Here is a 27,568-nt window from a genome sequence, read left to right on the forward strand (position 1 = left end):
TATTTTCTGATATTCTGTGTTCTTTGTGTTCTAAGATCTACCTTGGGTGTTTCAGAATACAGATGCCATAGAGACATATGGGGATACTAAAAGCTTATGCCATTGCAAGATTATAATAGTGATAAAATGATAGAATTATGATCCCCTAAACCTTGCAGTGAAGGTCGTGGTGGTGTCTGTATTGTTCAAAGGGTTATGGCTGCCTGTGCAGTCTCATTCTGGCCCAGATTAATTTTGCATGAGGACAGTATAAAAGCGTCAAACTAAATATATATTGTTTCTATAAAAAGTTACCGATCTTTCTTTAAGCTCAGTATATAATCTTGAAGTATTACCTGCTAAATAATAAATTAAGGAGACAAAAACCTATTTTTTATGAATCCTGTAGAAGACTATATAGAGAGAATATCTAAATTAAATATTGAGGTGTTAAAATCAAAAGTTCAAAGTAAATGAATTGGAAACAAAGTGAGCTATTAATTGTCTAGTCTTATAAACCACCTTGAGATCATGGTGTGCTGGTCTGTTTGATTGGTGACTGTGCAGTGTTCATTCACCTTGAACTTAGTCATGATTTTCCTGAAGATCTTCAGAGTGGATCAAAGTCTCCAGTACATAGATCCCTGGGAGTCTCCTTTTACTGTGGTGAGTCATTCTATGTAGTCTTGGACCCAGGTGCTATGCTGTGAATTCAAGGGAAGCAAAGAGAAGTTTTTGAGGACCCTTACTTTTAAAACTAAAGATTCCACTGCTGCTTGGTGGGTAAAGGAGAGGAACTTAGTATAAAAGAATTGTAGGACTACACAGAGATGAAAAGATGGTTTAGTAGGGGAAGCGCCTCACCCATAGCCTGTGTCTGAAACTCCAGGGCTGGAGGAGTAGAGACAGGCATATCCTTGGAGCTCACTAGCTAGTCTTTAGCCAAATCAAGGAACTCCCAGTTTAGTGAGAGCCCTGTCTCAAGAAGAAGAGAGGTAGAGAATAATCAGTGAACACCTAGCATTGACTTCTAGCCTCTATGCACATGTGCACACATGTGCACCAGCACCTACTAAGCATGCTTGCATACACATATGAACATGCGTGTTTCTCACTCACACATACATTCACCCCAGGATTTATAATATAGATTAATTGCAACCAGAGAGATGATATTCATATGGATTAATTAGTAAATGAATGAGTAAGTGAATGAATGAATGAATGAATGAATAGATTCACTTTGCCTAAATTTTTCTTAGTGCAATGTTATTGGTTATCAGTAATGACTGATTTGTTGGTACTGTCAGTAACTACATGTGTATCATTTTATATATATATACATATATATGAACTTAAAATTATCATCCTGGAAAACCGTTTATCTTTCTTACTATATGTTGGGGGTTTTGAACTCAAGAAATAAAGATTTGTATGCAAGTGTGTGTGTCTGGGGACTGAAACCAGGGTTTCATTCATACTAAGAAAGCACACAAATGCACTGCTGAACTATACCCTAGCCCAAGCCTTAACTTTTAAGCAGTATTTCTCATCTTAGTCCTCTATTTGCTAGTTTTTACAATTGGGATATAACTGTGTGTGTGAAACATGTAATTGATGACTAGATGTGTTTGTCTGAAGAACTTGTTTCAATAGATAGTGTTTGGGGGTGTGGTAGCCTGTGCCTGTATTCCCGGCTACTCAGAAGGCTGAGGCAGGAGAATCATTTGAGTCTAGGAATTCTGGACTATACTGTACTATGACTATAGATGTTCACACTAAGTTCAGATGAACTGAACAAAACCATATCTTTAGACATGGTTTTTGATATTATATTATTAAAACTAGCGGTAATAAAAATCAACCTGGACTGGTTATGTAAAAATTGATTGAAGGCATTTGGCCAAAGGATTCTCATCAATGTTTTTATTGGAACACACACAAATCTGGTGTGAGGTTCACACTTGCTAATGAGTAACTTACAAACTGAAGGAGTGTCTTTAGGAATATAAGAACTAGTTAACTGAAGGTCAAATCCAAAGGAAATTGTCCTAGCTGTCAGGATTTATTTTCTTCAGCTTGAAGTTGAGAAACACCAGGAAGAAAACTAACATGGTAAAAACACACTGAAGTTTCTCAGATTGTCTCACAGTGACCCATCTGCCTAGCACACATTTCTTGACACGCTACACAGCAGATACTGTAGAACTTGCCAGCACGTCGAAATGGATCCTAGTAGATTGCTGAGCTGAACCATTATCCCGATACATTTTTCTTTAAGACAGTGATGTTTTAAAAGTATTTTACAGAATTAAGAAAGAACAGAAAGCTGAGAGAAAATTGCTGTAGCCTTATATCCGCCACAAATGTCATTCTTCTTCCTTCCCGAGGTGAAAGGGACAATGCTCTTTCATCTAAAAGTAGAATTTTTAAAATTCAATTGGCATTCCCAGTTGCCATGGTTACCAATTGACAAGCAGCCTTCATTTGCTTTCATTATGCATCAGCAAACTAACCGTTGGGGAGAAAACTCATTCTCTACAGACATGCGCCTTGAGTTTCAGCACTGATGCCTTCATTCCCTTCTGCTCAAGGTGTTATTCATACAGTGTTTAGCTGGTCAGTTATCAATAAGGTGTTTTCTTTTAAGAAGCTAAGCAGTGGGACAGAGCATAAACTTAATCAGGACAATTTCCTCCTCATTTCTGTTTTTCCCCTTTGAGGAGGGGTCTAGAAGCAATAATATTGAAATACATAAGCCATAATTTAGATAATAAAATTTACTTTGGAGTTTTCTGTACACTACGTAGGGAAATTACAGCCAACAGAAAATAGGAAGGTAGTATAAGAAAGTTTCAACTCTGTAATAAAGAGGATCAAAGGACCTCCCCTTGATCCTCCCGCCACCCTTCTGATGCTGGGGGAATGACGGAGTCATGCTTCCCTGTCAGCTCCTTATTCAAAATTTTTTGAGTTGGGAAAATAAAATAATTATTTCAGCATAAAAATAAGGTAACTAACGATGTCAGAAAACTTAGCATAGCTGTTTTTTCAGCCAAGGTATTAGCTACCTTTACCTGCGAATTCCCATGGCACATTGCTTCACTGGGTATCATATTCCACTTCACATGGACTGGCTTTGCTGTTAGAATTGCATCTCTCTCCAAACAAGCATTCATAGCTCTCCAGCTGCTTTCTCTTTTCCAGTCTCTGCGCACTGCTATAACACTAACTAGTACCCTTTCTTCCTGGACGCATAAACATAGAGTAACGCTTTTTACCCTTATGGTTCAAAGTATTTTCCCTGCAGGTAAAGTTAAATGACCCACTAATGAGGCTTTGTAAGCATTTTCGTACTTTTCAGACAAGTCAGCAGGGAACTTCCTACAATCCAGGCCGTAAGATCTCTTTTTTCTATGGGTGCCGTTCAAAAGGAAACAATGACCATGACATTATAGGCCACATGTCAATGCATCTTTAAAGAAAAAGGATTTATTTTTTTAGTTTCTTCATGCCCACATAATTTCGTAAAGTCAGTTTGTATTGTTAGTCAAGAGAAGCTCAGGCCAGGCACCTTTAATCCCAGCACTAGGGGGGCAGAGGCAGGCAGATCTCTGAGTTTGAGACCAGCCTGGTCTACAAGAGCTAGTTCCAGTACAGCCTCCAAAGCTACACAGAGAAACCTGGCCTCGAAAAGAGAGAGAGAGAGAGAGAGAGAGAGAGAGAGAGAGAGAGAGAGAGAGAGAGAGAGAGAGAGAGAGAGAGAGAGAAAGCTCTTATTTGCAAGCACCCTGAATAGAGCTAGCTGGCTTATATTTTAGTTCTAATATACTCTAAAACTAAGATTCCACCAAGTGACATTTGGAAACCTCTAGCACATCTGGCTGTTGTTACTCCTGCTCCCAAGGGGGATGAGGGTGCTATTGCCATGACATTCATGTTTTAGATTGCCTTGCATTGCTATGGTTTGTGTGCATACTGAGAGAATGATTATCAAGTAAGTGTGCTCCCATCTAGGGCCACACAGAGAAAGTATCAAAGCAGAAACAGGTGCGGATGGCCCGAACTCTATTGTTAAATTGCTTGTATTGCGCTGTCTTTCCGTCTCTTCTTTTAAAACTGAGGGTTTCTAAGTGAATGCTTGCTTTTGCTTTTTTACCTTTTAAATTATATTTATTTCTGTAGGCTTGTGTGTGCATGCGTGCATACCATGTTGTGCAACTGAGGACCAGAAGGCAGTTTGTAGGAGTCAGTCTTCCTCTGTGTAGGTCCTGGGCATTGACCTCGGGATGTCAGACTTGGTGGAAAGCACATTGCCTCCTGAGCCATCTCCCCTGCCCAAGTGTGTGAATGCTTATGTGTACTACGGATCAGGTATCAAAACCCGTCATGCACTCTAATTGCCAGTCTGCTGAAACTAACTTTGAAAGTTCAAAAAAACTACAATCAGCCAGGCGGTGGTGGCGCACGCCTTTAATCCCAGCACTTGCGAAGCAGAGGCAGGCGGATCTCTGTGAGTTCGAGGCTGGGCTGGACCGACAGCCTCCAAAACAATACAGAGAAACCCTGTCTCGTAAAAACCAAAAAAAACAAATAAACAAAAAAAACTACAATCAGATGACATAAGCAATACAAAGTAATATAAGATATTGATAGATAGATAGATATAGTTATTTTTAAAAATTAAGTGCTCTTTTAAAAAAACAAACACAAAAGCAACAACAACAACATAAACAAAAAGCTTTTGGTGGCTCTTCTATTGCCTCCCCTTCTATTGCCTCTATGAGGAGCCTGAAGACTACAGCATTGTAGGTATCTACTTTCCTTGAGGTCTGTTTCTCGTATGTTCTCTCTTAGATCTTTCCCCAATATTGGCTAATATTTAGAACTCTCAGCAGTTGACCATTAAATCGTTCATAACTGCTGATGACTGGGTTTATGACCAACTACAGAACATCCACCTCATTATAAAATGTTACATATAACTTACTTTTCAAATAATTTTCTGTTTTCCATGTATTTATTAAAAATACAAGTTCTACAAGAGCAGTGGTATTCTGTGTCTTCCAGATTATATCACAACATTGCTCAATACACCGCAAATGCTCAGTATTACAGCATGAATTCATAGGAACAAAAACCATCTAAAATGCCAACTCCACTCAACACATCAATGCTAACAATATAGTTCTTGTCCAGTGCCTACTATGTGTCAGACACTATCTTAACTACCTTGTAGGAGTTACTTAGTTTGCTTCACACATTAGCTTGAAAGATGCTGCTATATCAGTCCCATTGCATGCATAGGAATGATAGATATAAGAATGCCAAACTTCAAAAGACAAATGACAAGTAATATGAAATTACAGGACCATCAGGTCGATTCCACAGCTTACACTCTCATCTATAATAACATACAACTTAAAGGTTATTTTTTCCTCCTAGCAAAAGAGTCATTCTAATGGTATAGATTAAAGAGAAACCAAAACATATTCATTTAACTGAAAAAAGTAGTTTCTTTCTTTCCTTTTTCTTTCCTCCATTATTATTATTATTATTTGTAAGTGAGGTCTCACTGAATAGACCTGGCTGCTGACCTGGGACTTCCGGTGTAAACAAGGCTGACCTCAGATTCACAGACATCCACCTGCCTCTGTCGCCTGAGTGCTGTGATTAAAGGTGTCTTCCAGCACTGCTGGCCTGACAAGTCTCAAATTATATCCTTTTACATGTCCAATGAAGGCAAGTTCCTGTAAAAAAAAACAAGCAAAACTAACACAACAGTCCTTTCTGTATACCCTGAACATCACCTCAGGAGGGTGTGCTTGAGTACCCTCTCATGAGGAGACTTTCAGAATTTCCTCCCTCTGTGTTTTCAACCACCTCCCTTGGCCAGGGAACCCCGTAAATAGGAAGTTGGGAAGAATAGTAACACCTAAAAGAGGGTGGGGTAATCTGCAGGGACAAGGCCATTGCCTGATCTGGGAGGGCAGCACCTGGTCAGAGAGAAGGTAGATGACACAGAGAAGTGGCAGGACGTAGACCTTACCAACAAGCTGCAGGTAGGACGAAAGAGGGAAAGAGGACTAGCAAGTGGCTGTTGGGGAAGTTTCCAGGAAGAACAACACTGAGAATCTGAGGAGAATGAGATGGAGAAGTGTGTTTTTACCATGAGATCTTCCTGAAATGCTGTCAAATTTCCCTGCCTCATGGATGTAATAAAGACAATCCCCGACATGTAAAAAATCTCACAGCAATGTGGCTTCCATGCTACCCTTGACAGGAAGGAAGCTTCTGAAGATCAACTCTGCCAACATGAGGCAAAGGTGGGGGAGAATCATAAAAATATTCACGAATTCTTGGGAAGAAGAGCTTCAACGGTGGGAATGAGGGCAAAGTCCCGACTGGAGCAGGTTCAAAGGTTTCAGGAGTGACTTCTTCAGCAGGGAAACCTGATGGAAACTAAATACAGTTTTACATTTTGAGAAGGGATTTATCTAACAAAGAGAGAACTTGGCAATTGAGTGGATTCAGCTGTGTAAACTTTGAAACAAAAACATTTCATCTAGAGTAATCAAAAATTACTTGAGAAAAAGAAAAAGTAGTCAAGGTTCAGTGGGAACAGACTTACACGCTGTCAGATGCATACGTCAGGCAGTCATCCAAATGTAAGTGTTTCTATGAAAAGTAAGGGAGGTAGAGAATAGACTAGGACATGGTCCTTGTGAGTAGAGCAATGCCATGAGAGGCTCATTTTCACTAGCTGCAAACCAAGAAATAGCAACTGAGGCAGAAAACCGATAGGCATCCTAATCACTTAGAGATTTGGAAACAAAGGAAAATAGAAGCACATTTGACCCTGAGCAAAGGAAAGGTGAGTGTGTGTTTGTGCGTGTGTGTGTGCGCGCGCGTGTGCATCTATGCGTGTGTGTGTGTGCATGTGTGTGTGTGTGTGTGCGCGCACGTATCTGTGTGTCTATCTGTGTGGTGTATGCCATGTTCATGTGCATATATGTGTTGGAAGTGATGATGTAATAAATACTACATTAAAGGAAACCTTATTAAGTTGTTTGAAGTTGAAAAAAATACATACAACCTCTAGTTTTGAAAGACACTAAAATTTGAAACTAAGCAAGAGAAGGGCCTCATCTAAGATACAAACATAATTTTATTCAAGTGTTAATTTTGAAGGAAAATATGAAATATGAGTCATAATGCAGGCAAAGAAAGTTGAGCTAGCAAAGAGGGTATTGACTTAATCATCTGTTTTATCAAGAAAGGAGCAGATATCTTCAGAAGAAAGCCAAACAGTTGAGTCTTGGAAAATGAAGGGAATGTGACACAACTTTAGAAATTCCCTCCTGTTGTGTGTAGAGTCAAGCAGGTATAAACCATTGAGACCTGCCAAGTTCAAATGTCTAGTTTTCTGTAGCAGTCTCAGTCAATGGACAGACTCAGGGTCTTACTACTAGTGGGAAATGAAGTTACGCTAAATTGTGGAAGAGATCCTAGGTTCTTCTCATAGCTCAGTGGCTAGAAGGCAAATGAATCAGATGTGTGGAAGGCGTAGGAGAAAGGAGAAATCAAGGAACTGGATGGAGTTCACTTAAGAAAAAGAGTCCAGTGAAACCAGTGTTTATCCCTAGTGCGCAAATGGACTTTGGGAGCCCACTCCCTGTGTAGGGATACTCTCTCAACCCAGATACATGGGGGAGGGTCTAGGTCCTGCTCCAAATGATGTGACAGACTTTGATGATATACCATGGGAGTCCTCACCCCCTCTGAGGAGTGGATGGCGGTTGGGATGGGGGTGGTGGGGGAAATGGGTGGGAGAAAAGGGAACTACTGGGATTGGTATCTAAAATAAGAACTGTTTTTAATTTAAATAAAAATTAATTTAAAAAACAGAAAAAGAGTCAGGGGGCCATAGGACCAATGAGGACCAATGTCCCAGTCAAAGCGCAGCGCTAACATTGGAGAAACTCCTTAGAGATAGTAAGTCTGTGCAGTGCCCGGGGATTGTCAGCAACAGGGTAGAGTGCAGAGTGCGTATCAGGTGGTTCAGGCGCATCACAGATGGGAAGACATACAGCGAACCAAGAGGGCAGCCACAATGCTGAATGTGTCACCCCAGATCTGGACTGAGGCATGGGCTCCTGAGCTGCCATTGTGCTGTGAATTCTTACCATGCAGCAGGCATGAAATCAAAGCACGTGACTTCTGAAACATGGAGATAAATTAGTGAGGAAAATTGAGTCTTTGTTAGGCAATTTTGCTTAATGATTAGAGTGTGCTCTAAATAAACAGAACAACAAATTGATTGCCAAAAACTCTTTTAATTCATAAGGGTTAAGCACATAAAAGTCAGGATATTAAAAGTTAAATTTCTCGTTGAAACATTAATTTGACAACAAATTATGCATATTAGGTGTGGGAGGTTTATATTTTATAGCATAAAAGCTACAGGAAATACTGCACAAGGTAGCTTAATTAAATTATATAAAATAACAAACTCAGGACCAAGTCATTAAAGCATGATTAAAAAAATTGTTTTGCAACCCCCCAAAAAAGGGTTATAAATCTTAACTCTAGAAAAAAATGCATTTCAACTTAAAACAAATAGGAATTATTTTTACCTCATCAATTTCCATAGCATACGCAGTATGTGTTCTTGACCTTCGTTGATAGCACTCACTTGCAGTTCAGATTTGATCCTAATAGACCAAAAACACAAGTAACTGACTACTCTCATGACAAAGCTAATAAAGGTTTAAAATTCAAAGAATCAAAATAAAATGAATTGAAGGTGGTTTTTCTATAAAGTAGAGCACATAGGGAATATTTAAAATATAAAAATGCCTGCCAGCATACCACTTCATTTTTGCATTTTCTCTATAACTGTTTATCTATTTGTATGTGTGATTATGTAAACTTCAAACTTGACCATATGCTATATGTAGGTAATAAAGGAAGAGGAAGGGGCATTGCTGGCCTTCACTGTCTCTCTATATGTACTTCCCTTTCTGATCTGCACAGCAAGCCTGGAATGCTGTGTGTGCTCAGGACAGCATCTGGTGGTCTTATCCACGTGGCCCTCTGTAGCTCCATTCCCTCTGTCAGGGATATAGTGACCAAGACCACTGTCCACTATGGTAACCCTGGGGAAAGTGCTACCTCCCACCCTAGTCAGAAGTAGATCAGTAATAAAAGAAGAAATGCGGGCCATATAGGGAAACGTTGAAAAGAATGTTCTTCTATTAGCTTATACGTCATATTACAACCATCACAATTACTAATGCAACTTTAATTGCCAGTCAGTTCCCTTCATCATTAAATTTGAAGTACTCCTACATGTTTTGTGACCCTTTAGATTAAGTATGTAAATGTATATTATTTTGGTGCAAAATAGCCAACACCATCTGAAGCATCCACACCCCCAAAGGAGTCAAGTCAGAAGAGAGCACATAAAACAAAACAATACAAAACAAAACAAAACAAAACAACTGATGTTTGCTTAAGCTTGTACTTTCCATTGGATCAAAAGACAGCAGCCTACAGAACAACACACGTCCATTCACGGGAATGAAGCAAGCAAATTCCTGAGTATGTAGACTCTTGACCCACTATTCAGCCCACCTCTTCCAAAAGGACACAATGGGCTGCAGTCTTCACCGAAAAAAACCTATTCAGCCACATTCCGTGACAATGAACTCCATGTAAGCTTAACAGAAAAAAAAGGCTTTGTCCATTTATTTTAATCTTTCCCCCCTTCTTTTGCTATTTCCAAACAAACAGAAGGACACACACAAACTGCCATCCCCACAGGACGAACAAACAAGTGTTATTGAATATTCAAAAGTATAGTGGTATTTCTAAAGTTCAGCAACACGAGGCTTAGACTGTTCCTTTTGTCTTAATTCTTCTTACCCAGGCACCACAAGGCCACATAAGGAGGGGGAGGTCCCTGGAGTGGACTACATTTTCATAACCGTTGAAGATTTTATGGAATTGGAGAAAAGTGGTGCTCTCCTCGAAAGTGGGACCTATGAAGGTAAGTACAGTATCTCGGTAAAATTTGGTGCCTGTTGTGTTGTGTGACTGAAGAGCATCAGACAGCATATAACAAATACACTGCTGATTTGCGCCAGAGAGCTTTAATCAAATAATTTCAGAAGCATGATAAGACATATGTGAACTATTAATCCTGCTATTAAATTGAACAGAAATACGTGTCTACCTACTAGCGCATAGCTCTGTGATTGCTTCCTGAAGCTCAGCTAAGGTCATGCAGAGAAAATGTGTTTTGGCGGCATGCAAGAGAGGCCAGGGTAGAGTTCCAGCCTGTCACTGTTTATGTGGCTTTCTCGTGTGTCTGAGCTCCACAGGTCGTCACTTACCTTCCATGCAAAATCATGAGATGGGAAAATAGGATTTATAGGTGAATTCCAAATTCTACTGTAGACTCAGGTCTCCTTGTGCGCTTGAGTCAAATAGGAACAAAGTCTGAGACCCAAACAGAAGTCCAGAAAGATGTCTCACTACAAAGGACCCTGAAACATGAGCCAGAATGCGCCTGAGTTCCAAACCCAACTCTACCCACCTTCTATAAATAAGTCATATTGGTGAAACTTCATTTTTCTATTTATAAAAAAGATAGTGATAGCTTTGAGAAACACCAATAAGTAGTATGTTGATATGGTCATATTGTGCATGCATGTTTACATGTATCTAGTTTATGTTTGATGAAGCTTTATGTTGGGCGCAATACAATAATATTGTAAACCAATATAAAAGCAGAAACACATTTCCTTTTTGTTGCATATTTAAAATGCATTATTAGTCAGTCTGAAGATGAAACCAGTTTTACTGTGCTTCAGCTAATATTTATTGCTCAATAATAGTAGTAAAACTCCCATTAGATGCATGACTGCTTAGCTAGCCCATCCTACACCCAAGTTCCACCAATCACCACTAAAGAAGCCAGGTTGCCATGTAACCAGGGGCCGTCTGCTTCCTCCTGTACTTTCTTTGAGATATGGTTCAGAGAGCCTTCACCCAGTAGCTTCTGGAAGCAGATGCAGACATCCACAGGCAAGCACTGGGCCAAGCTCTGTGCTGAGCAGGGGAAGGGAAGCTGGGGAAGGGGTGTTGGTGTGGAGATCACAACTGGGAAACCCACAGAGACAGCTGAATTGGGCTCTGACAGCTAGGGAGCTTGCATGGGACCTAAGCCCTGCAGGATGTGTAGCTTGGTCTGTCTGTGGGTCTCCTGGCAGTGGATTCAGGACCTGGCCCTGGTGATTGAGCTGGGTTTGGGGAACCTGTTCCCCAGCTGGGTTGCCTCACCTAGCCTTGATGCAGGGGGAGGGTCTGGGTCCAGCCTCAAGTTGATGCCAGGCTTTGTTCTAGCTCATGGGAGGCCTGCACCTTTCTCAAGGGAGACTAAGGAAGAACGGATGCTGGGGGTGGGGTAGGGTCAGAGGGGAGAACAGAAGGAGAGGAGGAAAGGAAAAATGCCACGGGGATGGAAAATAAGTGAAAAGATTTAATTAATAAATAAAAAAGAGAAAAACCCCTCTGTGCTGATAGGTTGTTTCACGCACTGAAATCTCTTCCATTGTTTAGTATTCTTAAGACAATTTAGGGTGAAATTTTTGCCTAGATGACAGCAAATGCTGTTACTCACAGGAACTAGCTAAGAATATCTAGAAAATGGTTCGATGTATTAGTCATAATAAACAGATAATAAAGATGATTTAAAGCATTTCAAATAAAGGAATTTTAATAATATAAAGTTGCTTCAAGGCACAGATGTAAAGAGCATTCTCTATAAATCAGAAAATAATGATATCAAATAACTCAGAAGAAATGAATATTGGATTGTATAGAATACTTTCCATTGGGCTGTGTGATAATAACATTAATTAGTTTGCATGCATTCTAATAGTAATATATTGAATTTAATAACTTTATTTGCATATAACATTCACATATCAAAGAACCAGGATCATAAAATATCATTCCAAGAGTGTGATAAATGATATGATTTTTTGTCCATGAAACAGACTATTTAGCCAGGTTGGATAGAAGCTTTTAGAAGACCCTATATTCCTGTTAAATCTCTTTGTTCTTGTGGTAACACAGATACTGTTTTATATAAAGTTACAAGTAACTTAAAATCTACTTTAGATTTTTGTTTTAGGTCTTGAAAAAGGGAAACCTGTTCCAATATAGCATAGCTTTGTGAAAGGTTGATTGTTCCTGCCTTGTATTGGTTGTTTTTTCAGATCTGGGTATAGTTTGAAGGTTTGGAACAGCTCATTGATCTATGCAGAGACTCCAGTGTGTGTAGAACCGGTACCTTAACAGCAAACCAGGCTTTCATAGAGGATTTTGTCATAGGTGTCCATACCATTGTGTACTTGGATAAATAAATGCAAATCTCTTTTCCTAGATAACATAGCTAACTGCCTGGATAGAAACCTAGAGAACATTTTCAAACCTTGAGGGTATTTTTAGTTTGTCATAGGACTCCAGGTAAATTCACCTTGGGTTGCATTCCTTTGGTACTGGTCGAATCTAGAGCCTCTACTTGGGGATCCTTCTGAAAGAAGGCATGGGGATGCCCTTGCAGCCACTGGCGCTCTCAGAGTAGACAGGGGAACCCCCGCATTACTCAGCCACACAGGAAAGACCGCAGAGTGTTTCTATTTTAAGCTCTTGCAATAGCAGTCTCTCCTACAGATCTACAGATTCAAGGGTTCTTTACTAAAAGCGTCATTGTCTCTAGATGTCTAGCATCTCCTTTTTGAGTCTGGGCTGTTGCTCCTTTCCACCTCGCTTTCTCCTGTCTTCTCAGTTCTGCAGAGCCCTAGGTCAGAGTGGAAAAGCCATCTTCAGTACTCTGTGAATACACCAGAGAAAGCGCAGAGTCGTTCTCAGCATTAAGGCCATGGACTTTCTCTTCACTATGTGGGACCCTTAACAATGAAAGGTGTTGCCAAAATGCATCCTGCTTATTCACAGCCTGCCCACTCACAAGATGGAAGAAGAATGGGTTCTCCCGTTAGCTTCTGCAATGTGCTGCAGCCCTTGTCCTGAATAGTAGGGGCCTGCCTTCCTTTTTATTGGCAAAGATCAAAGAGATACTCTATACACTGCCTGCTTTAGCTACCCATCACCAAGAAAAGCAATTTCTATTGTTCCTCTGCTTCTTCACTTCTGCCACTGACCTTATCATAGGAAATGCCCACCTGCAAAACAATCGTGACAAAAAAGAAGCTGTCATCTAAGCAATTTCCTATCTCATTGTTAATTCTAGTTTAATCCTGGTGGATAGATATGGTCAAAAGGGAATTCGTCTGATATTTTGTTGATCAAACATCAAAAAGACTCTCCTAACTTATAGTTCTGGCTCTGGATAATTTGGTCAGGCTGTGCTCCAAAGAGCAGCTCTGCTACTGAAGAAGCTGAGGAAAAAAAGGTTTCAGTGTTATGTGGTCATCTCAGCCATGCCACATACCCTAACAGAAGTATGATTGGTTCTCCTTCTGTGCCTGCCTGAGTGGTTCACTTCACTTAACCGCAGAGAGCTGCTGACTGGCCCTGTAGGAAAATGGCCTGGGAGACTTGAGTGATAATTGCTATGGGATGTTAGTTGAAGGTACCTTCTCCAAGGCTTGGAAGGCATGCTTCTTACTTTTCATAGTCAATCAGGTTCATGATTAATTTGATGTATTGTACCAATAAAGGGTTAATAATACAGCACTGATTAATGAAAGAAAGCCCAGACTTGTCATGTCATGAAGAATGCTAGGAAAACTATAATAAGGACTGAAGGTGTAGGCTTCTTATGAAATTCAAGCCACAGAACATTTTAGATGAGAACAGAGCACTTTCTTGGAATCGAATTCACTTACAAGTAGGTGTGACTTTACTGGGTAGTCTAAAACTCTAATGATACTCTGAAGAAGGTCTCTAAGTTTTAGGAGACAACTGAAGGCTACAGCAAAAGCTTATATTCTTTTGGGGACTTTTTGAGTCTCCGACCAACAACCTGAAAGGGGGTTTCTGATAAGTAAGGTGGGATTTTTATTAGCTATTCTATAGTTTATGGGGAAATAAAAGCACCCTCTTGGGGTGATAGCATTTACCTGAAAGTACATGATACATGATAATGTTTTCTAATGGCTTTTCAATCATCACAGTGGTATTTATTCCTCCTCCCTACCTCTCTCTTTATATTTCCCTCGCTCCTTTTCCAAGTTCCCTGCTCCTGATTTTCCCTGTCCCCTCTTCATAGTACCTGTGTCCTACTGTCCACTTCCAGAGTTCCTAATCTCCCTCTTACCCCACAATCATCTTTTCCTAGTTACTCAGATTATACACTCCAACCTAAAGATTTGGAGCTGGAATCCACAGACAGAAGAAAGCATGTGGCCTTTGTTTTTCTGGATCCGCATTATGTCACTCAAAATACTACGTTCTAGTTCTATCCACCCACGGAAAGAAGACCAGCCTTTGTTAATGGCCCAAGTGCTGAGCCACCCAGAACTCTGAACAGTGACTCCTGCTCCTTCCTCTTCTTCCACTTCTCTGGGATGCCGTATCCATAGTCTCACTCAGCCATCACGTCACGTGTCCGCCTAAACTAGTGCTTCAAAGTCACACCAACAAGCCTTCGTCTACTGAGCTTTGCTAGACTGATTTCACTTCATTCTTACCCTGACATGGTCTTGTCCATTCCACAACAGCCTTTCCATTGTATCATCCACTATTATATTTTTCTCTTTAGATTTTCAAGTACAGCAAAGCAATTTTTAATCTTCAGAAGAGATTACTGATGATACAACGAAATGTTTCTAATAAATGTACATTAGTCCATTTACTAAACTACCTGAAGTGGTTTGAACTAACAGTGTCACTCACAGGGTCATACAATTGGACACTTGCTGCCCACTTTGGTCTTATAAGGACCATAAGCTTGCATGAACCCTTTCTTTCTTAAGTTGCTTTTGGTCATGGTATTTTATTAATGAAATAGGAAATTAACCAACACACTATCTGAATTTTAAGAGGATCAAATAGAGTATAGCAGATTGATCCAAATCAAGTACAAATGCAACATCTACCTCCACCTTGATGCTGTAGTTTCAACTAGTCATGGAAGTTAAGCCGTCAACGAATTTCAGTTTATTGCAAACAACATATATAATTTCTTAAGTAATTTACTAATAAAACCTTGCATTTCAAATTTCTCACATATTTACATTTATAAGAGCTATATTTTCTGAATTCTACAAAAATGTAAGTATTAAAATAGAATGTATTTTTTAAGAAAATATCCAAGTACAATGAGAGAAAAGTGACTAAAATTTACACAAATATGTTTTATTCTGCAGTTTAAAGTCAAGATCTGATTTTTGTTTTTAGCCCAACCTTGGAGTTGCTCTTGAAATCCTGAGCCTCTAATCGCAGCCCAGATAGCATTGGGATAAAGACAAGGAAAACCATTGCAAACTTCAGATTACATTGGGATAGAGACAGTCAAATAAAACCATCACAAAAGCCAAAGATAATGGAGGAAAACCATTTCTTCTGTCTGTCAGACTTTTAGTCTACAGGATAGTAAGCTATAGTTCCTTCTCAATGCTTAAATAGGTGCGAAGGTTTTGTCACTGCAGAGACTAAAACAATGTTAAATTTTACATTTCCTTTTTCCCCTGTGACCTATTACAAGAGAAAAACTTTATAATATTGACAATAACATTGATCATAAACGTTTTTTGGATTTTTGGAGCTTGCTGACAAAGTGGGCTAGCTGTTCCTACATGTTCAAGTCTAACAGGATTTTTGTTGTTCTTTAATTTTTAGACAATATACCTTTTATAAATGATTGTTTTTCACAAATTTGAGCATACATCAAGGAAAACTGAACACCTACCCACAGAGCTCTCTTATTTTGAGTAATAGTGGCGAAACACTTAGTGAACACTTGGCCCCCCTTTGTGGTCTTACAAAGCCAGGTGTTTGCTTAGATTGTTTATTTGTTGTTGTTGTTGTTGTTGTTTGCTTTTGGGAGGGAGCAAGTGATTGAATTGTCTTCAGTAGTTTTGAAAGAGATGCCATAGATATACATGCTGCTTTCCTCCTAAACAATAGAGCTACAAGTGTTGTGCAGAAAAAAGAGGAACAAACTTCCCCTTTAATTTTTGGTGCTTGTAAGCCCAGAGTTCTCAAAATATGCAATGTGAATTTCTAATCATGTGTATCACCAAAATTAACTGAAAGAAATGATTCAAGAAAAAAATGACTCATTCATTATAATCATATAAACTTTATGTTTAACTGATCTACTAAGATCAAGGGAAATGGAATTAGTCTTTTTATGTCACCTAAAGGTTCACATCAATCAGGACACCACTAGCCCTCCTGGCTTTCATTTAGCTGTAACAGAAATAAACAGAACAGCCTTTGGGAAACATTTTTTTAACAGTCCCAAAATGGTTCTCCATGGAACTCACTTCTTTAACTGTCTCACAATCTATAATACCATTAGGTGAAATCTAGGATTTAGAGACCATGATGTTCACAGTTTCCTTATTTTCCAACAAGGGCATATTTTCAATCATGACGATTTTCAACTCATATATATATATCCATCTTCACTTTTATCTGAAAAATTTGAGAATTACATGGAAATTGTTATCAAATTGAATTAACAAATATATATGAGTTTAAAATTCATTTCTCTCTACTGGGTTGACAATCAGAATCTATTAGCCTCTGCTGACTGGGTCACTATTTTCAAGCCCTCTAAATCATTTCCTTAAGTGGACAAAAATGATAAAAGCTTTCATAATAAGTTAAGTATGCCATAGTTTTAATTTATATGTTTGCAACTGTGAATATATATTTCCATATTTTCTCTGGATCTGACTTTCAGAGAGACTAAGTTCCCTCATTCTACAAGAAGTATCTCCCAAGTGCCTTGGTCAAATTGATGACAGTAATCTTTTACATGAGAACATGTTTCTCTGAAGTGACTTCTTTACAGTGATGTTCAATACCTCCTGGGTGTGACACAGATATCCCCAAAGCAAAGGTTTTATTTAGTCATTCTCAGAGTGGGTCTACTGTCCCTTTTCTGGGCACATTTTTTTCCGAGGCATAGTCCACAGAACCAGTAATTTAACAATGTTAAGCTTCCAAATCTGCAAAAGCAATTTTTTGCAACTGAATTTTAAATCTGGAAAAGAAAAGCTCCCAGGACATTCTTTCTTTCTGTCTTTTTCCTCCTCATAGGAACAAAGGAGACTAGATATTGGTTGACCTCCAATCTGTTTCTTCTAGGGAGGTAAATATCTTCAAAAGTAAGGGAAAAGTCAGCCCACTGTTTTTCACTGCCTAAGCAAATACATTATTTAAAAAGACAATTCATCTCAATTTCCAGCAAAGTTGTAATTGATGGAGTGGTTTTCATGAACTGTTTTGTTAAAGGAAACTTTTACTCAGACTGTACACAAAACCACAGTCTGAAACTTTGAGGTCTCAGTTGACTGCACTGCAAAGCAGACAGACACACACACAGACACAAACACAGACAGACACAGAAGACAGACAGACAGACAGACAGAGTGCCTATATTGAAGGCATGTCCTTACAGAAGACTGTCAACACAGGAAAGCTTTTTCTTGCTGAAATTTTGAATCTTTTGACTATTGGAGAACTCATTGTCATCACTTAAACAGCATAAGATTTGCTGAACCGAACCAGGCCCCCTAAATGTGGGTGACAATAGGGAGGCCTGGGCAGTCTATGGGTCCTCTGGCAGTGGAACCAGTATTTATCCCTAGTGCATGAATGGATTTTGGGAACCCATTGCCTATGGAGGGATACTCTCTCAGTCTAGATACATGGGGGAGGGCCTAGGTCCTGCCCCAAATGATGTGACAGACTTTGATGATCCTCCATGGGAGGTCTCATCCTCTCTGGGGAGTGGATGGGGGCTTGGATAGGTGGCAGGGGAGGATGGGAGGGAAGGGAACTGGGATTGATATGTAAAATAAGATTGTTTCTAATTTAAATTAAACAAAAATGATATGTTGACCCTGCCTGTTTTTCAACAAATAAGAGCTCATTTGCAAGTGTTATAACTGCTTTGTTAACTGTGTTCACAAGCAGAATCGATTTGGGGCTGCTGAGTGGATGACTGTTTTCAAGCCCTCTAAATTGATTCTCTAAGTAGACTAAACTGAATAAGAACATTCATAATAAATATGGCATAGCTTTATTTTATGCTTGTAGTTGTTTATACATTGCAATATATTATGCACATACAGAGCAACCAGATGAAAATAAGATCAATTAAATTAGCAAATTGTGTGTCCAGAGCTGGACAAACAGCTTGGTTAAGAGCACACGCCAGGTTCATTTCCAGCACCTACATCAGCAGGCTCACAACTGCCTGGCCGTCAAGAACACACACACAGAATGTATCAGTCAGGCAGGCACACATTAGCACAAATACATTGAAAGTGAAATCTGTTACCACAAAAGAGAGCCATTCATTCTCCACGAATGTGCGTTTTCAGGAGCCAGTGAGAAGCAGACTCTACCCCTGGCTAATGTGTCCCTCTTCCTTGGATTGAGAGCTTTCTTCCTGTTTCTTGAACACAGCAAGCATGTTTCTTCCCACTCAGAATCTTTACCTTGTCATTTCAGTTGTCTGCACCATTCCACTGCCAGTCACATGGTACCTTTTCTCACTTTTCAGACACTGCTTTGAAGGGAGAAGATGTCATCATGGAACAGGCATATTTATCAATACTTTCTTCTACCAGAAGTTACATTGTTGGTGTGTTTCACGCTCAGGAATATAATCTAGTGTGGCTTCTCTGTTACTTATTAAATCCAACAGCTCCTTCTGGAAACTTCTCCAACAACAAATGATCCTGCATAGTTACCTTTTCTGCCTGAAGTTCATAGGCATTGAATTAGTCTTTTCAATGAGTATTTTATCTAATTTTAGTTACCATCTTATAAAGTATATTGTAGCCATAGTAGTTCAAAAGCACTGAAAATTATTTTTCCTCCAATAGGCAGCTATTTTTAGTAATAACTAGGAGGCTGGTGTGGTTAATAAAAGCCATATCTGAGTATGAGTGTTTTACACTAACAAAGTGAGAATGGTATACTTCTTTTTCATTTTTCCCCTGTTCTTTTCTCCAATTTAAAGCTCATTCATTGCTGAATAACTCCCACATAGTGGATATACTCATTCAACTGCTATTCTGGCTATTATTGTTGTTTCTTGTTTAGTATGCCTTGGATATGCTTAAAATTATTACTGGTTTAATTATATCATATACAATTTGAGACCCTCCCTTATTTTCATTCTCATATTAATGAATTCACGGTCTATTAGTTATTGAACATATTCTTTTTATTTCTTACTCAATGATTTTGCATTTTATGTTTTGCTTAAATTTTTGTGAGTGTGTTAAGGAAAAATGCATTGCAATGCTACATTTTTTCAGAAAAAATGATTAACATATAAATCATTTAGGTGAATACTAGCATTTCTAACAGTGAATGAATGAAAAAAAGTCATAACTGTCTCAAAATACCAGAATATTGTCAAGACTCTGTCAAAGAAGCATAAATATGAACACTGGGTGACAGGATGAGAATCTGAAGTCGGGGTTGTGGAGAAATCATCTGGGGGCAGCTGGACCGTTGCATTTCCTGAGAGATGGTGGACGGTGCCAGTCCTTGCCTGAGAAAGCACAGGCTCAGTCTGCACAACTGGTTTTTTGCCACTCCATTTGTTATGTTAGTTGTCTTCCAAGCCTGTGAGCTGCTGGCGCTTGAAGGAGCAAAACCAAACCAAATTCCTGGCCCAGAGGAAGGCAGTTGCCTAGTGGAGGAGTCTGAGAACTTTCTGATCTGTTGGATGTCAGTTAAGCTAGTCTAGTGTCCATCACATTTCCGGACAAGCATTCTCTGCTCATTTGCAACAGCACCTTTAAAAGGTTAGAATAATGCCCTAAATGCAGAAGACAGGCACTGAATGCTCGTGGGATTTTAATGAATCAAGGAAGTCTGAAGCTTAGAGGAAGCCACAGATGCTTGTTCAAGTATGTAATATAGGCCTAGGAATTATAAGTTCAAATGCTAGTATTAGACTTGTTGTGAGCCTGGTGCTACAGAAAGAGAACTTCTCAGCATAGATGTCCTGTTTCTAATAATACTTTTATTCATTCTTGGAAAACCTCATGTGTTTTATAATCTATTTTGACATATCTGTCCACCAGTACCTCCCACTTCTGTCCTCCACTCTATTTCCCTACCAACTTTATGGCCTCTTCATGTTATTGTTATTAATAACCCACAAATGCAATTAATACGGCCATATATTCAGTGAATGGGAATGAGGTCATCACCTGGGACATGGGCAATCTACCTGTCAGTGGCCATATCACTAAAGGAAAGCAACTTTCCCTCACAGCTATCAACTGACATGAGCTCCTTCACCAAAGAGTACGAAGGGCAGAGACCAGTAGTAAACCGCCATCTGTTCTACAACTTTGATGTGTGGTTTTGTGCCACTCTTATGCAGGTCATCACAGCTGCTGTGAGTTGACACACAACACCCGTGCTATTTCTAGAAGTCATCATTTGACAACTCTCCTCCTCATCCTCCAGCCATTGCATTGCTTTCCTCCCCCCTTCCATGATGTTCCCTCAACTTTGTATGGGAGGGGGCTCTATTGATGATTCGTCCATGGATGAGCACTTGCAGCTACTCGTATCTATATAATATAAATTAATCATATCATCTACCAGTGTGTCCTTCCACTTCTTTGTATGGTCTCTGACTACACATCCCTCGCAACATTATGTCCTCTTCTGTGTCGTTATTAATAACCCTTGCATCCAGTTAATGCCGCTAATACGTGCAATAATCAGGTGGGAGACGAACTCAGAGTCTCTGCATGAACCACTACTCATTTCACAAGAGGTTGCTGTGATCAAAGTTGAGAGAGAGAAAGAGAGAGGGGGGGAGGGAGGAAGGGGGAAGGAAATCTATAGGTATAAATATTAATAGTTAGGAGGCACTTTGACACCATTATCACTTATCTGTACAAAATACTAAGTTTTCTCTACGGCCTATGATGTATCTAAATCATAGTCTTTTGAGCAGGTTTTCATTACCAGGCATGCAATCTCTCCTGTGGAGCAGGCTTCGTATCCATTCATAGAGTGGTTGGTTAACCACCCAACCAGCATGCCACAATTATACCAGTATTATATGCCCTCGATTTAAACAGCTGATGAACAGGACAAGATAGAATGAGATATGTTCTGAATGACCTTGAGGAGTGTAACAAGGACAAGCAATAACCACACAGAGAAAATGTTGTGACCTGAAACAAGGAAATGATTTCCAGTAATCCTGGCTGTTGAAATAATAAACAGTGCCATGCTAAGTAGTTGCTAAGGTTGCACTGTGTGCACTAAGAGTTTCTTTGGCAGAGTTGCTCTAAAAGTCAGGCTGATATTAATTATACCATCAAAGCAATCCTGAAAGCTACTTGACATGCACTTTCTCCAATTTTCACCGGGTTTTTCAATGATAGCGTAGTGTAAACATTTCCCCAGAGGATAAGCCTAAAGCTCAAAAATGCTTCGTAACTTGAAGGGACTTCAAGCAGTAAATTGACAAAGATGCAGTTGTTTCCAGAGTTCATGGATGTAAAGTCCAAGGCAAAAAAAAAAAAACAAAAAAAAAAAAAACACCCACTTCCTCTTGAGGTTGCCAGCCAATGTCAAACCTAGCTTGCCCTTTTTTCCTTTCTGTATCTGACTGCTGGCCATTAAGTCTCTGTTCTTCTGGCAGTGCCTCTGTGGTCAGTAATTTCCTTCCAACTTCAACCCCCCCATTATTCTAAACCTATGTTCCTTAAAACGTGCCTAGTCAGGTGTAAGGCACATGAAATTCTATCCCCTCCTAGAGGGATGATGCTCTTAATGATTGAACATGTTCAGAAAATATAAAGCACAGTCTACTGTATCTTTCTTTGAAAATACACATACAAAAATATCTGTATCAAAACCCTGCAATAAATAAAGCCGCTTGAATTCATGTTAACAGCACAAATTGATAGCATCCTATATCCTGTGCTCTGTAACTTAGAAGACAGAGCACAAGACTCTGTTGTGTCCCTTTCAAAGTGGCTGGACTAGATGCCCTTTAAGTTCTAACAGCAGCAAACTGTAGAAATGACTTCCTGTCTACACAGCCAAATCTGACTTTACAGTCACTTGCTCTCAATCTAGAAATCACTCCATACCCCCAACTTGCCAAAAGCCAGTCAGCTAGCAGTGAGGGATTAGGTGTGGTCCCAAGTACCCAAATGTTTAGCACCACTAAGTCCAGTAGAGTCAGTTACTGTGCTTTCCTGAAGATAATCCACAAATATATCATTGCCTATTATAAAGGGCAGTAGGCTTTAGCCCTCACCCCCAACAAGCAGTTTTGTATTATATAAATCCATGTATGTATACCAGAGATTGGCATATGTTACAATGTAAAGTCCAAAGGAGATTATTAAGACACTAAGTGCAGACAAAAGTTAATGATGGAAATAGCAGTTAACACATCCCTTGTAGAGTTTGCGATCGTCCTGATCCTTTTATAAGGACTGTGTAAGAAAGGTGAGGGATGTGTTCCCTTTCTCTTCCCAAACTCTTGTAATGTTGAAGTCATTAAACAGAAATAGATAGATGATAGATAGACATTAGATATAGATAAATAACAACACTGTCTTCTAGGTAGGTAAAAATTACCGCGTCTCAAAGCAAGCTGAGACACAAAGAGATGGCATAGAGGAACTGGAATGTATAACAGGAGAACAGTTATTTTTTTGAGAGAAATTATTTGACTCTATGATTACCCTTTACCTTGTAAAAGGTAGACCCTAAGTGTATACCTCCCCAGTATATATCCCAGTAAACTACTGCCTGTATTGAGTATGAGATCAGATCCTACGGGAATGTTTTCAGTGGCCTGTGATAGCTGAGCAAAAGGAACTGCTTCCCTGAGACTTCTGACCTAATGCTATGCGTCCCATGATCCACATAGGAAACACATTCAAGAAAAGCCAGTATATAGCTGGTTTAAATCTTCTACATAGGTTTCTATCCAAAAAGTGAAAGTTACTCTACTTTGAAGAGCTGAAGAGACTCGAGCTGAGCCAGAGAAAGGACTCAGATGTGCTGAGTTAGGCGTACTGGAGAAGGGGAGCTGCTGACACCAGACTTTCATGAAACCACATACCACGTACGCATCAGCAACTGAAACTGACTTGTACCAATGAGGGCGTAACACATGGCACCAAAGGCACCTAACCTTTCAATATCTGAGCAGAAGCATACTGCGCCGGTGTTTGTACATCACACAACCAAAAAAAAAAATCTAGAGAACCACCTTTCAGAAGACTACTTTCGGAAAGCCAAACACAGAAATATATACTAAGGCCATGGGGTAGAATGGACATTGACTCTTGATTTAGAAAAGCTGCCCCAAGGAAGTGTTCTTTGCTTTGTTTTGATTTTTGTCTGTTTGTTGCTTATTTTAACAAAGAGCCTGGCTTTTCCTTGCTTCCTTCTCTTCTAATTGTCTACAAAGGAAGAATGTTGTTGAGTATCTGACTTCTGGCTAGCATTCACAAAGCCAACCTTGGAAACTAGAGCTTACTCAGGGATCACACAGTTGAGTTTCTACTTACGGGTTACAACATTGAACTGTCCGTGATACACCAAGGCCTCTCTACCTCCTTCGTCCAGTCACTCCAGATGCTAACTGGCAGGAGTATTTGATTGGCTGAGATGAGGTGACACAGCTGCACCCCAGTTTAGAGTTCATGATAACAGTGTTTCTTATGGAGTGCAAGGTGTGACCACCTCTTTAATAATATCTACACATTTCCTTTCTGAAAAAGGCAAAAGGCCAATGTGCTTGAAGAAAAGCAAAATGTCTGGCCCACCTGCAGTATCACAGCCAGAAGTTCCTGAAAGACTAAAACTGTTTTAGTTACATAATTCCATTAGTATTCAGGGGATTTGCAAGGACTTGAAAATTTTGTGCTACATTTATAAATATGTAAAAGGAATTGAGAAAGGAGAGTAAGTATAAAATTAAAACTCATAAAATCTTTTTATTTAATGGAAGCAACAGTTCACATTAAAAAAACTAACAAAGTAGGCAGAAATGCAGAAGAAATTCAAGAGTGTTATATTAAGCACAACACAAGGGCATGTGAAGTGCAAGACAAGGGGAAATTTTATAGAGCAGTCACTTTGGATATGGTTTAAGACTTTATTGATGCCATAAAATTCAGACACTACACTCTTTGTCAAAACTAGGCCATCACATGTAGAGAAAAAAAGATGGACCTACATGTGAAAGAAAGAGAGCAGTTGTAAACCAGGTGAAATTCTAAAGGATAGTTCCACAAGAACACTTTAGAAAACTTCTCAAAATTGTCATACAATGATAAACACTCAATAGGATTTTAAAAATTACACTGTTTTAGAGAAAGCAAAAGGACTTGGGGATACATATGTTCTCTCCACTTGTCACTCTTTCTCCTCTCTCTTCCTGTTCCTCGCCTTGCATTGTCTTTGTCTATTAGGTCTGACTGTCTTTTGTTTATACTCATTGCAAAGTTCAAATAAACTCTTAATTCTTTTCTGCCCTTAGTTTATTCACCAAGCGCTCCCAAATCAGCATCCCTAATCTAGATATCATCTGCAGTAGGAGACTATCTTGGTCTACTTTGACAAATGCATAGATTGAAATTCTCCAAAATAGAGCACACCATCTCTAAAATAATCCCTTTGCCTCTTTTTGTTTCCCAGTTTCAATATTGTAGGCATTGGCACAGTTGTCATGTCAAAACCCTAGGAGCGTCCGTGACCTCTGACACAATTCAAGTCACCTTCAGATCCTTTCAGTTAAAGCTCCTAAACCCATCCTTAGGTATTGCCTCTGGTCTGCTGTACATCCTGTGTCTCATATGGTCATCATGAAGAGCACAGCAGTGTCCTTCCTGCCTTTGTATGTTCAACAGTAATCCTTCAAGTACTCTGATTCAGTAACCTTGCTGCGCTGTGCCGATTGCTCTCACACGTCTATAACATTTGTCAGAGCCAGAGAATCACACAGCTCCTCTGGAAGCCACCGCACCATCTCCTCCCTGAGGAATACAGACACCTCAAACTTCTCATATATCCCTGTGTCCAATGTCTTTGTGCCCGGCTCTCACTCCATCATTCTAGAGTTTCCTCAAAGAAGCACTCTCTGTTTATCTCCCAACTTTACTGTGCTTTGTATTCTGTGCCATATAGTCTGTTCCATTGTAATCATATAATTATAATATTTATATTATTAGATTTTTAAATCCTAGTACAGTTAGTTGTAATCAGTGGGTATTTTGTGAGTCTTGGCTGCACAGTCACTAAAAAAATTTCACTGTGGGAATTTACATGAAATGCAGTGCCTCGTTTATATGAATATGTCTCTTCAAAAGATTATACTCTAATTAAGACCAGAGATGCATGCTTGTAATCCCATCATTTAGTGGGTTGAGGCAAGAAAATCATGAATTGAAGATCAGCCTAGGCAACATAGTAAGACTCTGCTGTGAAGGAACATCATACTCTAGTGTTCAATAATTTCAGTGACTGACTCCTTCCCAGCTAGTTGCCTAAATTAGAATGCCAAGAGGTGGCATTAAAATACCCTTTTCTCTCACCTTATTCTCATTTCATCATCAAGGACTATCAATCTTATATTAAAACATCTAATTCTTCTGTTTCTTATTAGTCGTATCATCAGCTTAGTTTTGATGCATTATTTTTATCTAGATGGGTATAATAGCATCCCAAATGCCTTTCACTGTAGTCCAAATCTTTCCACTCCAAGTTTTCTTTGCAGCTACACAAAACACACACACACACACACACACACACACACACACACACACACACGGAAAGAGAGAAACAGGGAGAGAGAGAAACAGAGAGAGTGAGGGAGAGAGAGCACAATAGACCAAGGAACTACAGATTATGGCTTTGCTTTAATTTTGAGAGGAAGGCAATGAAAGTAATCTGTATTTTCATCATAAATATAATGGGGACACATTGTATTATGCCATAGACAGAAGCAGAATACTGCATGTACTCCAGAAAAAAAGAAACATGAATTTGTCTCAAGAATACAAGACACAGTAAAAAAAAAAACAGAAAAAGATTATAAAACAATATACTTTACAACATTAATTTACCCTTAATTTACAAAGCATGCAAAATGACACTATCAAGAATATATTGAAAAGCTGGGCGTTGGTGGCACACACCTTTAATCCCAGCACTCGGGAGGCAGAGGCAGGTGGATCTCTGTGAGTTCGAGGCCAGGCTGGACCGACAGCCTCCAAAACAGAGAAACCCTGTCTCATAAAACCAAAAAAAAAAAAAAAGAAGAAGAAGAATATATTGATAAAGATTTGTTTTGTTATTTTCCATTTCTCATTCCCAACTTCATTTTCACCTTGATATTTCATATCTAACCAACTTATGCTTTATGCCATTATTTGTCTTCATTATAGATATATGTCGCATAATGGATTTATATGTTTTCGTCATAGTTATCTCTCAGTTCCTAGAGCAGCATGTAGTACATGGAAAGAGCTTAATAAGCTTGGCTGTGGTGGCCCACACCTTTAATCTCAGCACCCAGCAAGCAGAGACAGACAAATCTCTGAGCTCAAGGCCAGCCTGGTCTACAAAGTGAGTTACAGGATGGCCCACAGAGAAACCATGTCTAAAAACACAAACAGAAAGAAAGTGATTAATAGATATTTGCTTAATGGATGAGTTTCCTTTCATTATAGTATTTGTCCATATATCAGGTACATAACTGAATATAGTGTGGATATAGAAAGGTAATTAATATACTAATCTTTCATGAAAAACCAACAATGAAAGGAACGCTAACATGATTCCCCTCAGATCATTACAGTTCTCGTTCTTACCTCTCTTTGGGAAAACCAATTCTCCAGCAGCCACCATGTCTACTCACACATTGCCACTTCATGCTCATTACACGCATCACATTCTCTGGCCCAGAAGAGCAGAGTGGGTTCTGTTCTCTCTTTGGAAGGATTTCTTCTTCCTCTGCTGTCTCCTTCCCTGCAGTCCCTTAAAAGTCATGAGAGCTACTTCTTCATGACTCCTCCGAGACTCCTGTCACCTATGGTGATGCCATGCAAGCCTGGAACTCCTTTTCAGGGTACCACAGGTCTACAATAACCATTGTGCATTTCATAGGATTTCTTTTGTCATCTTTCACCACCTGTCTGGTAGCTCTGTAAGGTCAGGGACCTTTGCATTTGTGACATTTCTTGTATCTGATAAAATACCTATCATATAATTGATATTCAATAAAAATGAGCCTTTTGAATGAGTATTTTTTAGCCATTTGTAGCCTTTAAGAACTACCACTGACCCTTAAATCAAGAAAGCC

At 39.3% G+C, this 27,568-nt stretch overlaps 1 protein-coding gene across 8 annotated transcripts in view; it reads left to right on the top strand.

Moving 5' to 3' along the window:
• Magi2 (membrane associated guanylate kinase, WW and PDZ domain containing 2) overlaps positions 1–27,568 on the top strand; it is a 1,397,005-nt gene that overhangs the window by 788,910 nt on the left and 580,527 nt on the right. For all 8 annotated transcript variants that reach the window (XM_040735144.1, XM_040735143.1, XM_040735146.1 and 5 more), the window contains one exon: positions 9,911–10,030. In XM_040735144.1, coding sequence (XP_040591078.1) covers positions 9,911–10,030 — 120 coding nt within the window. The remainder of the gene's footprint in view (positions 1–9,910; positions 10,031–27,568) is intronic.

This window comes from Mesocricetus auratus, unplaced genomic scaffold (assembly GCF_017639785.1).
Source record: "Mesocricetus auratus isolate SY011 unplaced genomic scaffold, BCM_Maur_2.0 Super-Scaffold_100043, whole genome shotgun sequence".
NCBI classification, from domain to species: domain Eukaryota; kingdom Metazoa; phylum Chordata; class Mammalia; order Rodentia; family Cricetidae; genus Mesocricetus; species Mesocricetus auratus.